The 13,941-nt window shown below is 50.1% G+C and overlaps 1 protein-coding gene across 1 annotated transcript; it reads right to left on the reverse strand.

Annotated features, from left to right (window-relative positions):
- Positions 1–1,341: 1,341 nt before the first annotated feature.
- Positions 1,342–9,880, reverse strand: LOC132462536 (intermediate filament protein ON3-like). The gene is made up of 8 exons (XM_060058095.1): positions 9,313–9,880; positions 6,788–6,996; positions 5,351–5,411; positions 5,144–5,239; positions 4,430–4,594; positions 3,862–3,987; positions 2,866–3,130; positions 1,342–2,341 (listed from the first exon to the last, which is right to left on the reverse strand). Exons 1-8 carry the CDS (start codon positions 9,739–9,741, stop codon positions 2,019–2,021), a joined length of 1,674 nt encoding a protein of 557 aa, XP_059914078.1. The 5' UTR covers positions 9,742–9,880; the 3' UTR covers positions 1,342–2,018.
- Positions 9,881–13,941: the final 4,061 nt, after the last annotated feature.

Below are 13,941 nucleotides of genomic sequence, written 5' to 3' on the forward strand. Positions count from 1 at the left end.
TTATTTGGCACTTTTTGCACTTTTTGGTATATTGCATCTGTACTATATTGCACCTTTATTTGAACATCAACAACTGCCTCACAACACTGTGAATGTTCTATTCTGTATAATGTATGAACTGTCTGTCTCTGTTTATTTGTTTTTGTCTTTTTGCACTAATATGTTATTATGTTATACGTTATAGGTTGTGTGGTAAATATATTAATAGCATATTTGGAGTATGGGGAAACTTAATTTTGGTCCTCTATGTAACTTGTTGCACGGTCGGTCTGACAATAAAGTTCACTAGATTTTGACTTTGTATTATTTTTTTCCGTTTAAACATATTCTAACCCGTTTTAACATAACCCTAACCCTAACCCTGACTGTTATGTGCATTTATAAATATTGTCTTCTCAAGAGGTTGCACCGTTCTCTAGCTCTCTTTAAGAACTACTCTATAATAACCCTATGCTAATAGTTAGGTCTAGTAGTACTACGATGGAGGCCAACCGTTACTCAAGAAGCACTACAAAGGCGCCATCTGCTGATGAAAGCACATAGTGCTGCTAACGGAGCTCTCAAGGCAATTACCAGTACGACACTGCCACCTGCTGGCACAGAGGCTACAGTGGTAAAAGTATGCTAAAATGTGATCATTTGAAGACACATTTTGGGCTTAACCCAGGGATTTAAAATAAGGTAATTGTGTATTTGTGTTTTTTTTTTTATCAACCTACACTTACAAGTATTTGCATTGTCCTGCTAAGCCAAGGGGAAAGTGATTATTCAATGCTGTTTGGCCGTTTTAACCTGATTCCCATTCATCCCTAGTACACCCAGACATCCATAGACTCAGATGAGTGACCAATGGGTATCAGTCATATATACTCATGTGACAAGTGAAACTCTACCATTCAGATAATAAAGAAGGAGCAAGCACACCTACTTATACAGCTCCCTTATTTTTAACCACTGCTGTAGTTTCTTAAATTGGATTTTTATTTTTTAAATTCATGTTATTGAAAGTATACAAATTGTTTTTTTTCCTCCTTCATTTATTTTCTTCATCCATGCAATCACCCACAAAGCCATATATTCTTCCATCCATTCCATCCATGAGAAACATGGATGGAATGGATGATACCTCCCGATATTCATCCATCAATCCATTCCCATGCAACAACCCGACACCCATTTATTCAACCCATATATCCATCCATCCCTCCATCCCCAAGGCAACCTGCTACACACCCTCCCATCAAGCCAACCATCCATCCATCCATCCATCCATATGAATTAATGCAGCCGGTTATCTTGGGGGGCGTAACTGGCTTATAAACCACACAGCGGATGAGCAGGTTTGTTTACGTAAACACCTTCTTTATTCGTTTCGGTAGCAAAACCGCCACCCCTGGACCACATGGTGCTGTGAGGTCTGGACGGGACGCACAGAGGAACAGCGTGCATTGGTGTCAATGCGGCTGGCATTTCTTAAGACATCGGTTTGACCCACAAACACTAGCGGGGCTTCAGTACATTCACATTGCTTTGACGACGTCGCCTTGTCCCCGGTTTGTTAGAATTATTTTTGTGCAGGCAAATTTTTAAAAAGTGACCAGTTTGGACTACAAACTTGCATAGGAAGGATTAAAAACACAAAATATCAATGTATTAGTCACTGTATTCACCGGTGGGTTTATTTGACCACTTGAGGCTACTTCAGAAAGTTTTTTTTTTGTACAAACAGGAATAAAACATTCAGAACTTTACAAAACATGGACAACAGATTCTTTGGTCCCTTTTCCAATCTTTGGTAGGGTTAGAGGGTTGTTATTGCTTCATTTAGACACTTCTTTATAAAATTGCTGTCGGACATTGGCTGCCAAGCGTTTTCTTCAGACATGTATTACATGGGTGTTAGGGTAGTGGACTGTGAGTCGAAAAAAACTACTAGGGGACTGGTAGAAAACATCACGGGGGCCTTCTACAGCGCTAACTACGGAGCTAGCTCAACCTCTCGACTTCCATTAACCCGCTCAATCCTCGACGATCTCGGAGGACTCGGACACCACCTTGCCGTCCTTGGTCTCGATCATCTTGATCACCACGTTCTTCTTGGTCTGGGTGGTAAAGCTGCCGCCGCCGCCGCTGCCGTAGCTTGCGCTACCGTAGCCGCCGCCGCCGCTGCTGCCGGAGCTGAAGCTAACGCCGCCGCCCAGGCCGCTGCCGTAGCCGCCGCCGCTGCTGTAACCGCCGCCGCTGCTGTAGCCGCCGCCGCTGCTGCCACCACCGTAGCCGCTGGAGTAGCCGCTCTGGTAGCTGCTCTTCACGCCGCCATCGTAGCCGCCGCCGTAGCTCGCTAAATCAGGTAATAGGGGATGGCGAAAGGAGACCATTAAAGACTTCTTCCAAACATTGAAATAGTTCCACAAAAGACAAAGCAAACATCTTTCGCCGGAGCTATAAACCCTAGTTAGTTGTGTTTCTCCAATCTTCTTACCCATTTATCCAAGGTTGTTTAAGACAGATTTCAACCCGAAGAGAGTCTTAAAGACTCAATCAACATCTTTCATGGGAGCTATACACCGTAACCTAGTTACACGGTCAATATAGTTGCGTTTCTCCAATCTTATCACCCATTTTAAGGTTGTTGAAAGACTAGTTTGTCAACCAGAGAAGAGTCTTAAAGACGCACCAAACATCTTTCATTGGAGCTGTTCACCGTAGTCTAGTTCTATGGTCAAAATAGTTGCATTTCTCCAATCTTCTTAACCAATTTTTAGGTTGCTTAAGACCAAGACTAACCCAAAACAACTCTTAAAGCCGACACACTAAACGCCTCCCCCCCTCAACACGGCAGAGTGGATCCAGCGGGGGACTTACAGCTCTGCTGGGTGATGTTGATGGACTTGATGCCGTGCGTCAGCCTGTCCTCCTCTCCCTCCAGCAGCTTCCTGTAGGTGGCGATCTCGATGTCCAGCGCCAGCTTGACGTTCATGAGGTCCTGGTACTCGCGGATCTGGCGGGCCATGTCCTGCTTGGCTCTCTGCAGGGCGTCCTCCAGGTCCTTGATGCGGGACTTGGCGTCGCGTACGGCCATCTCGCCGCGCTCCTCCGCCTCGGCGATCTGGGCCTCCAGGTTTCCACGCTAACGGGGGGGACGGGAGGGGGGACGGGGGGGGGCGTTTAGGAGACGGCCAGGGTCGGGTGGGCGAGCTACTGGACTTGAGGCACGGTAGGAACGCCGACTCGGGAAAGTCGCTTATTTTTAGGACCCCGATGGAACGGGCCCGAAAGCTTTGTTTTAATCCAACGCAGTCCAGGAAATTCAATGATCTTTCTTTGATTTTTCGTCGTATATTGTGTACAATATTTCTGTTGGTTTCACCACCAACATGGGATCTAGCCCAATCCAAGATAAATAATACATACCTACTATTGTTTTTTTCTAGCACGACTTCAGTGCGTTACCTAGCAACAACCATTCCACAAAGTTGTGCCTTATAAGTTATGCGTCGGATTCCCCTCGATATCGCATATCTTTATACATTTTCACATTACACAAAAAGACACGCAACACAATGATCTTAAGTCATCCCTTGTTCGCCGTTTGTTCAAACACTAACAGGACTGAAGCAACGAGAGGCCAATGTTTATGGTAAGCTGTGAGAATGGTTAGCTGCTCTAACCATGTTTACAGTGGAATAAATACGTCAGGGGCTATTCCCCCCCGCTACATAAACACCCGCAGGCAGCCATACGAAGCGACAGGTTGCCAAAACAAACGGAGAAACGCGTCTGAGCGCTAAACTCATCCCTGGGCTGAATACCACTCATCCCTGGAATGAACGCTAACCGATCCTTGGGCCGTCCGCTCACCTGTCCCTTGACTCCGTCGATCTCGGCCGTCAGCCTCTGGATCATGCGGTTGAGGTCAGCGATCTCGGTCTTGGTGGACCTCAGGTCGTCTCCGTACCGGGTGGCCGACGTCTGCATCTCCTCGTACTGGAGGGGAGGGGGGCAAGAGCGTGAGCGACACCGCAGGAGTTTAGTGAGGAGGCAGGCTAGAGTATGGTCTTTAAGGGCCTCGATCTTCAATAGTCTAGCCACAGCAGCGGAAGGAAATAAATTCGGTCAACATTACACACAAAAGTCTGAAATTAGACTATTTATGTTATACTAGGTTACTATAACTATACTAATATACTATTTTACTTCTCAATTAAACATTTATTTTAATAAATTTTTTTATTTACAATCTATCGTCAACAAATATACGTTGCATCCTCATTGGGTTGTTTCTCAAAAGTTCCAAGCCAGTTTTATTGTCAACTCCCCCAAAAATGTGCAGAGACAAATAGAAGCATCTGTTTGTCGCTGACCCACTGTGCATTAAGTACGGCGCTCCCGCTGAGCACGACGATAACAGCGCCCCCTGGTGGCTCACCTTGGACTTGTACCAGGTCTCCGCCTCGGCGCGGCTGCGGTTGGCGATGTCCTCGTACTGGGCGCGCACCTCCGCCACGATGGAGTCCATGTCCAGGGTGCGGCTGTTGTCCATCTCCACGATGACCGACGTGTCCTTGATCTGGCTCTGGAGCTCACGCAGCTCCTGGGAGAGGAGGAGGGGGGGGGGGGGGGGGGGAGACAGGAGACAGGAGGTCAGATGGACCCGAGTGTGGGGGGATGGGGGGGGGGGGGGGGTAGGCGGGTGGACTTGGAAAGGGCCGATGGCCTGGCCCTGGGTGGTGTCCGGGAGGTATCTCCCGGACACCAGACAACTCGACGTCAAACAGATGAGGGGGGGGGGGGGGGGGGGGGGGGGGGGAAGTCACCAGCGCAGAAAGAAAGTGACGCACACCAGATGTGTTATCGTAAAAACGCTCAGACTGGGAAGATAACATTCCGTATCAGAACCACAGAAGGATAAAATACGAGTCGGAGAGCACCTAAGTGGCTCATCTGGTCCTAGTTATTATTCCAAGGAGAAATTTTTTTTTGCCAACTCGTAACTAAATTACGATTGCCGTGCGTTATTCAAGAAAACACACGCTAAGGCAGTTCAGGGCGTCGGTGAACCCGGGGTGACACTGGTTTCAGAACAGGCAGGAGCAGCCTGAGCAGGGAGGTGTGTGTGTGTGTGTGTGGGGGGGGGGCGTACCTCTTCATAGATCTGCCTGAGGAAGTTGATCTCGTCGGTCAGACTCTCAAGCTTGGCCTCCAGCTCAACCTTGTTCATGTAGGCCTCATCCACGTCCTACCACACACAGCGAGGGAAAATGTTAGATGTACTGTATTCTTTTCAACTAATACAATAGGAACATCTAAAGTAAAAGAGATCACTGTGTGTGTATTCCCTCCAACTGACCTTCTTGATGAGCACAAAGTCGTTCTCACATTCTGTGCGCTTGTTGATTTCATCCTCGTACCTGGGAAGACGGAATAGATGCCATCAGATACAGTCGAAAGCACTCACTCTCCTAACAGACCACTAGGGGGCAGCAGAACTGTCTCCTAAATGACTAAGTTATTGGAATATATTGGAATTGTTTCAGCTACTTTTTATGTTTTACTGGCCCATCTGTCCAGCAGAACTAAAGGAGCGGTTTCATTGTTAACATGTGTGCCCTGAAAGATAGAGAGAACATAATCCCTGTGTGTGTGTGTGTGTGTGTGTGTGTGTGTGTGTGTGTGTGTGTGTGTGTGTGTGTGTGTGTGTGTGTGTGTGTGTGTGTGTGTGTGTGTGTGTGCGCGCATTGTAAGATAGCAAAAGCATATAGCAGGAAAACATTCCTCGGATCACATAAAGATGGATAGAATTTATTTGCATCATTGGGTGCGTGGCAGCTTAGGATCTGAATCTTGCGGCCTGAGATCCATGAGGAGTGAATGAAATCCGTTGCTCATCACAACGTAGGACAGCCTAGCTAACGCTGAAAACTCCCTGGATTCCTTCGAGGTGTAGTCTAACCAGGAGCAGATGTAGGGAGTAGCCCGTGGCGTGTGAATAATGTTCGGATGACTTCATGAATCCCCTCGTTTCTCAAAGATAAAGTGGGTCGTCCCTGGTGTCTGACGGTACGGCCTCGTTAGGAAGTTGCTTCAGACCTAAACACTAAAGCCCTCACCCAGGAGGTTACACCGGTTTCTTAAAAATGCCCAAACTATTTTATGATTAGAGCTGTGAAGCCTTTGTGTTGGAGTTTGTGCATCTTTTAACCCATTATTAAGTCTTAACACAAACAGTAACCAAGAATGTTCCCTAAAACTGCACACGTACAAAGGATGAGGGTTACTGGTGGTGTATCCTCTCATCTTCTCCTAACCCATTCAGAACCCCTCTAAGTAGCACAGTCATTCAGTCAGGGTGTGGCCAGTAGTACTCACAAGTTCCACTAGTGGTCACTAGTTCGTCTAATGGGTCCTAGTGTCACTAGCGGTCACTACTTCGTCTAGTGGTCCCTAGTTCGTCTAGTGCGCACTAGTTCCACTAGTGGTCCCTAGTTCCTCTAGTGGTCCCTAGTTCCTCTGGTACTCACTAGTTCCACTAGTGGTCCCTAGTTCCACTAGTGGTCCCTAGTTCCACTAGTGGTCCCTAGTTCCTCTAGTGGTCCCTAGTTCCTCTGGTACTCACTAGTTCCACTAGTGGTCCCTAGTTCCTCTAGTGGTCCCTAGTTCCTCTGGTACTCACTAGTTCCGCTAGTGGTCCCTAGTTCCTCTAGTGGTCCCTAGTTCCTCTGGTACTCACTAGTTCCACTAGCGGTCACTAGTTCCTCTAGTGCTCTGGTGTTCCACCGGTACTCACTTGTTCTTGAAGTCCTCTACCAGGCCCTGCATGTTGTGGAGGTCCGCCTCCAGCTTCATCTTGTCGTTGCCCAGGCCGTCGAGCTGTCTGCGCAGGTTGGTGATGTAGGCCTCGAACATGGCGTCGATGTTGGAGCGCGTGGTGGTCTGCTGCTGCAGCAGGCTCCACTTGGTCTCCAGCATCTTGTTCTGCTGCTCCAGGAAGCGCACCTGGACGGGGGGGGGGGGGGGGGGGGGGAAGAGAGCGTTTAGACCCGGCGTGGCTAACAAGGAATGAACGGCCATTGTTCACGGTAGGCGTGGCGGCGGCCGCTCCAGACGGAACAAAACCGGACCCGCCGATGGATCAACTCTGGCGATCATCGAGCGGATGGACGAATGACTCGGCCTCGTTTAACCAGCTCGCCGGTTGCTCGTGATTAACCTCCCTTTGCCGATCCTGCTTGGAAAAGGGAATCATGCATTCCCGATGCATGCCGTGGGTTGTGCCAAGTGCTGTGTTGTTGCTTTGGGCCTAGTGTATCCATGCCGGTCATGGTTTTTCCCAGAGGCAGGGGTGACGTAGCATATCCTGGCAGGAGCCGGGCCGATGTGGGTGGAAGGTGGAGAGGAAGGAGGCTTTGGAAAAGAGATGGTGGCAAGAGGAACCCAGCAGCGTTTCCTGTTTTCCACAAGCAGAGTATTGTGTTGTAGCAGTGGAAGGGGGGAGGGGGGGGGTGAGACGGTGGAGGTGGAGATGGAGGGGTGGAGCTGGAGGTGGAGGGAGGTTAGCCAAACCAGACGGCATTTGCATGCCGTTGAAAGGGAGAAGATATTGAAATCAGCTGGAGCTAATGTGCCAACGGACATAAGAGGGGTGGAAGAGCAGAGGGAAGGGAGGAGGAGGAGGAGGATAGTGCGCAGGAGGTTAGGGTGGAGGAGTAAGTGTTGGAAGAGGAATGTTGATATCATGGTATTTACAGGGACAGTGTCGAGAGATAGGAGGGTTGAGAGTCCATGGGAGGAGGGATAAGATGAGAGGGATGGATACTGGGAGGGTGGGGTTTTGGGTGGGGTGAGGAGGGGAGGGGGTGCAGTCAAAGAGGGAAGGTGATATATTTACTGACTGCAATAATAGCGTGTGTGAAAACAGATGTGCCAGATGAGTGAATCTGCCCCCTCCTGCACCACCACCACCACCACCCTGCCAGGTGTTGTGTTGCACTTCTCAGGTTAGTTCTAGAATCGTACCTCCCTCCCCCTACACCCAAAAACTCTCTCCGTCATTCCTCATCCTGCTTCCTTGGATAGTCTTCAAAGGATCAAAGTTATCAGTAAGTACTGCAGGAGCCATGGCAGTAGAGTCGGTTTATCTGGCTTTTCCCTCTGAGTTTATTTCCCGGCCACAGAGTAGACAGGAGGCGGGGTTACGTAACTAATCCAGCGGCACTCAGGTGAACATGAAACCGGCTCGCTCTTTAAATATTAACCCGGAGCCCAGAGCTGCACCACACACACGCCATTGTGACAACAAACAGGCCTGGCCCACAGCGCACAACTCTCTGCGCAGGCTCTTCTTCTGCGCTGACTAAATTTGGTGTGAGGGTTGTTCTGTTTAGACAAGCCGCTCTGAACGTCCCAAAACAATGCAAGGCGGAATTACTGGCAACACTCGTGCATTGTTAACGTGTTCCGTCTGCAACGCAGATGTGCTCTGTCTGTGTGACTGTGTGTGTGACTGTGTGTGTGTGTGACTGTGTGTGTGTGTGTGTGTGTGTGTGTGTGTGTGTGTGTGTGTGTGTGTGTGTGTGTGTGTGTTTGCATGTGTGCGTGTCAGACAAGGCCACACCCCATCTGAAGGGGAGGGGCAGTCCCAAGGTAACTCCTAATCAGCAACTCCCAAGTTTTATACGGACACACCCATCTCTGTCTTTCTCTCTCCTTCTCTTTCTCTCTGCAATGGAACTTTTCTGCCCCCCCCCCCCCACCCACCTCCCCAACCCCCACCCTTCCATCTCGCTCGTCTATTTCAGCTGCATTCTTAACAAATTAATAACAATGATGATCTCGAATAAACCCTCGCAAACTGCAGATGACACATAATTCCCCCCGGCAGGCAGCGACAGACTACAATGTGCGGGTGGTGAGATGCGACCAAAGCCGGATCATATTACTCCACCCAGATGAAGTGACTCCGTCAGCCAACAACACCCCATGTGGCCAGCATACGTGTGTCCACCACCCGCCCCGACAGACCAGAACCAGAAGTCCCGACACCCAGAACAGAACACACTCACACAGACAGGTTATGACCATACACACACACACACACACACAAACCTTTTATCTTTTGCATGAACACAATGCTCACGCAAAGCATTGCACCTCGCCAACGATGAATGAACGTGGACACACACACACACACACACACACACACACACACACACACACACACACACACACACACACACACACACACACACACACACACACACACACACACACACACACACACACACACACACACACACACAGCCCCAGACTGACCTTGTCGATGAAGGAGGCGAAGCGGTTGTTGAGGCCCTTGATCTGCTCCTTCTCGTGGGTGCGGACCGCCTGGATGTTGGGGTCAATGGCCAGGTTGAGAGGGGCCAGCAGGCTCTTGTTCACCGTCACCGCGGTGATGGGGCCCCCCATGCCTCCACCGAAACCCATGCCCATACCGCCACCGCCACCTGCCATGCTGGAGCCCAGCCCCATGCCTCCGTAGGCAGAGCTGCTGGAGATGAAGCCGCCGCCGCCGCCGCCCCCCATGCCGCCGCCCCCCATGCCGCGGCTGGCACCCCCGAAGGTGCTCCGTGCGCTGTAGCTCTGGCGGGAGCTGCCCATGCTCGGGCCGCTGTACGACGCGCTGCTGTAGTTCCGCGGAGCCGAGCTCGACCTCACGGAGTAGCTGGTCTGGACTCTCTTGGACATAGTGGCGTCGGTCGCAGGGAAAGTGTCTGGCGTAAAAAAAGAAACCGGTTCAGGCAGGCAGGCAGACGTGGACAGCGGGAACGGCTGCTTTCAGTGCTTGGGGGGTGAGGAGACCGGAGAGGATAGGCAGAGGCGAAGTTAGTCAAGAGTTTTAAAGTCCCTGCAGCCGTGGGAGGGGACTGTGGCGCGCTCCGATTGGCCCGGGCCGTGGCTGAGGGGGGAGCCGGGGGCGGGGCAGTAACAGAACACTTGTGGTCTCTATGACACATTGTCCAGCCATTCCAAGTGAATACCTGCTCCTTTCTACACACAGGGAAAAGGGTTTGCAGCCTTGTTTTGTCTCTCTTTCTCTCCTTCCTGGATATTTTTGTGTTTTATTTAGTTCCCTCTTTGTTGTTTCTTTGACTCTTAATTGTCGTTACATTTTCCCTTCTTTCCTATTTCTTTCGTTCCGTTCCGTTTTATTTATTTCCGTCTTTGTTTCGTCTTTCTTTATTGATTTCCTTTCTGTCCTCCCTTATCCAAAAGGATTGGTTTAATCGATTAAGTGTGATACTAACGAGCAGCAGGAAGCAGTAGTATCATAAGAATGGGACCAAATGATAAGAACATTCATTACAAGGCAAAAAGGGTCAGAACAAGACAAGTACATACAAAACCTAAAATAATATGTAATATGTCTGTATATATATATATATTTAACTGCACCAATTATATGGAAACAGCAACAAGTACACAACTAACGAGCCGCTTGAAATGTAAACACTCATGTTGATTGCTCTTCGCCGAGGGCTGCAGAATGTCCTGCAGTTTAAATTAGTTTTATTGCTTCACCAACAGCTTTCTCTTTTCTCTGAGATCAGAGACATTAGAGGCACAGCTATTATAAGGTCGAGACATTTTAATCTGGGACGAAGCAATCTACTGTGACTCACAGATAGGACTTGGGCCACTCCACATTTGTTTTCCTGATACTTGACCTCTGGGGCCCACGATACTTTATTTCACAGTACAGTATCCCACCCCCCCTCCAAGGCTCTCACTGATGTCCGCTGACCTACACGCTGTCATACATTCCTGCACAGGGTCAGCCTGTGCTCCTTGTTCATCTCCTCCAAGCCAGAAGCTCTGGGAGGCCTGAGAATGTACGCGCTACTTATGAGGTAGCTTAACATCCCGAAGGTGACGGTCAACCCAGTAAAACACGGCGGGCTCCAGTGTTTCCACACAAAAAAATAAAAAACGCCCGCACACTCGCCGCGTCTCGTTCTGAATGAATCACTTTAAAACGAAGGCAAACATGTCGTTTAGAAGTGCAGTTACACTAAAAGTGTCAGCTCTCAGGTACTTAGGCTGCAGCTCACCAACAGCTTCACATTCAGCTCCGACTGTGTAAACCTGCCAGCCGTTAACCCACGGCGTCATTGAATCGCCTCACTGGAAACACTTCTAGGATTACGTTGACGCAACATTTTTTTTTATGAACAACGCCTGAGGTGTCAAAAATGGGTGTTGTGATGCGTGAACGGCAAGGCGGGCGGGGTCTGTTCAGGCGTCGTGTGTGCGTGCGATGCGTCCCTCCGGACGGGAGCTTATCGTCCCCCCCCCCCCCCCCCCACCCCGTACACTGCCAGTGGTGGTGGGGACGTGGGACTGGAGTGTCTCCAGTGATACGGGTGCCCGACCGGGTCGTGTTGCTACATGCATCACAGTGGTGTCAACACGGCCACAGAGGACTGGTGGCAGAGGAGGAGGGGGGGGGGGGGGGGGGACCACGCCCTGACACTCTACCCCACCGCCCACCCACCCGTCTCCCATACCCCTGCCCTGCCCCTGGTCCCTCCCCCGGTCCAAGTCCCCCCCCCCCCCCCCCCCAGCCCGGGCTGCCTCACACAGCTCTAACACACTAACCGGCCTATCTCACATCTACTCCCCCACCCCGCCAATCTCTCACACACACACACACACACACACACACACCACAGTCAAACACACACACACACACACACACACACACCCCAAGCACACACACGCATGCCCACGCAACGAAAAAACAGATCTCTCCAGCTTAATTTCCCGCCTCTGGATCATTGTCATGGCAACGTACAAATAGCGTGTCAACTCCCCCCCCCCCCCCCCCCCCCCCCCGCGCTCTTCCCAGTAAATCCCGGACCTCTGACCGTCCGCTCATTCAGTTGCCGTGCACGCTCGTGCACACTAGTGCGCACTAGTGCGCCAAGGTTCACACAGTGCTGTGAGTTAGAGGTTTGCCATGTGAGCGCATGGGGGGAAGAGTAGGAGCGCTGCAAAGATCTCAAACACACACCACACACACACACACACACACACACACACACACACACACACACACACACACACACACACACACACACACACACACACACACACCCACACACACACACACACACAGGTCTCTATTTATTATCCTCTATTTATTATCAGTTGAAGGTGTCCGACATCTGTGATGATAAACATACACCTACGGCCGTAACCAGTCATAGTCGGGGTTAAAGACATGAGTCATTGAGGTATTACTACGACAATCACATGGGATTTGACATGATATTGATGAATATCATATTGGGCTTATTAACTCACATCACAGACTCTCTACGTTACTCATTCTAACGTTCATTTCTAAGGGCATATCTTTTCATGGTAAATAATTGAGGCAATAAAACTGGGTATCAGGCAGATTGATGTATTCATTTGGTGACCGCCCAATATAGTTCAAAGACACCAAGTGATAACATTGGATAATTGCCCAGCTTTTTGAACACCGTTCCTCATTCGCAGTTATATGGAACTTCAGGTGGTGTGGATAAACTAACCACAAACAGCCGCTCACCCGAGCCAGTAAAACTCACCTGATCACTAGCTTCTCCACTGCTCCGATTGGCCAGCTCGCTATCTCTACCTGCTATTCTGGATGACTTTGAACTCTTCCCCCTCTTGACCAGGGTGTGGTGTGATGCGTGTGTGTGTGTTCATGTTTGAATGTGTGGTATTGTTGTTGCGTTAAAGTGTTTCTGTTTGTCCTGTTTTATTTATCTGTTATCTTCATTTGTGTGTGTGTTTGTGTGTCTCTTTTTTGGGGGGGGGGGGGGGGGGGGGGATCTTACAGAGGGTACAGAGATCAGTAAGTGTATGTGGTTATTTTTGCATGTGCATACATGGTCATGTGTGTGTGTACAGAGGTTATCGGTAAGTGTGGGTGTGTGTAAGCTTAGGCGTGAATATGTGTGTGAGGCCCTGATGGACCTTCACACCCTGTTAACGCACCCTCAATAAACGCTATTGATCAGCACCGCGCCCTGAACCCTGACCCCAAGAGGGGCGTGGCTACAAGACCACAGGAGTGACAAACGATTGACTGTTTGTGTCTGGGAATGTCTATGTGTGCGTGTGTGTGTGTGTGTGCGTGCGTGCGGGATTGTATGCGTATGTGTGTTGTAAGAGTGCGTAAGTCACTCTTCCTTTGACCGTTGAATGTCGCAATTATCTGATAACTTATTGCACTCTGGCAGTAAATGCCTCACCCCTGAATCACCGCGCCGATTGTCCCTCCAACAGTGGCCAGACTCGGGCAGGGAGCACATCGATTCATCGTTATTTGCAGAAGCCCGCTGACCGACGGCAGTCTGTTACACAGACATTCAGTAAACTGTGACGGCGATCCAGGTGCTCACCATGTAGGGAGACAGAGCCCTGTGCTCTCTGGCAGACCGGCGGGCCTGCCTTTAAGACCTAGCGGGTGTTGCAATTCAAACTCATCGCCGGACATTGGACCGTCCGTCGTTACCCAGGGGGACAACCACAAGACCCCCGCCCTGTAGATGGGTTTGATGGGAAGGGGATTGACCCCGGTGTTGGTGGCCTGGTCGGTGGGTTCTGAAGCCCAAAGCAGAGCTTGAACTGAGGTTCATAGTTGTAGCGCGACCAAAAGATAGAAGATAATAGAATCATATCGTTTTAATGAATGAAGCTCGCTGGAGTTGGGGCAGGACTCAGGTCTATTTTGGACATGCAGAAACATTATTTTGGGTCGGTACCGACACGGCTGTGTGCTTTGGGCTCAGCGAGCACCTCTGAGAAAGGAATGAGGCGCTGGTGCGAGGCTCACGGGTCACGTCGCTCCATGATGAATCCACTCTGACGAGGAAGTTGCCTGGAGTTTTC

This window comes from Gadus macrocephalus, chromosome 1 (assembly GCF_031168955.1).
Source record: "Gadus macrocephalus chromosome 1, ASM3116895v1".
Classification (NCBI taxonomy): Eukaryota; Metazoa; Chordata; class Actinopteri; order Gadiformes; family Gadidae; genus Gadus; species Gadus macrocephalus.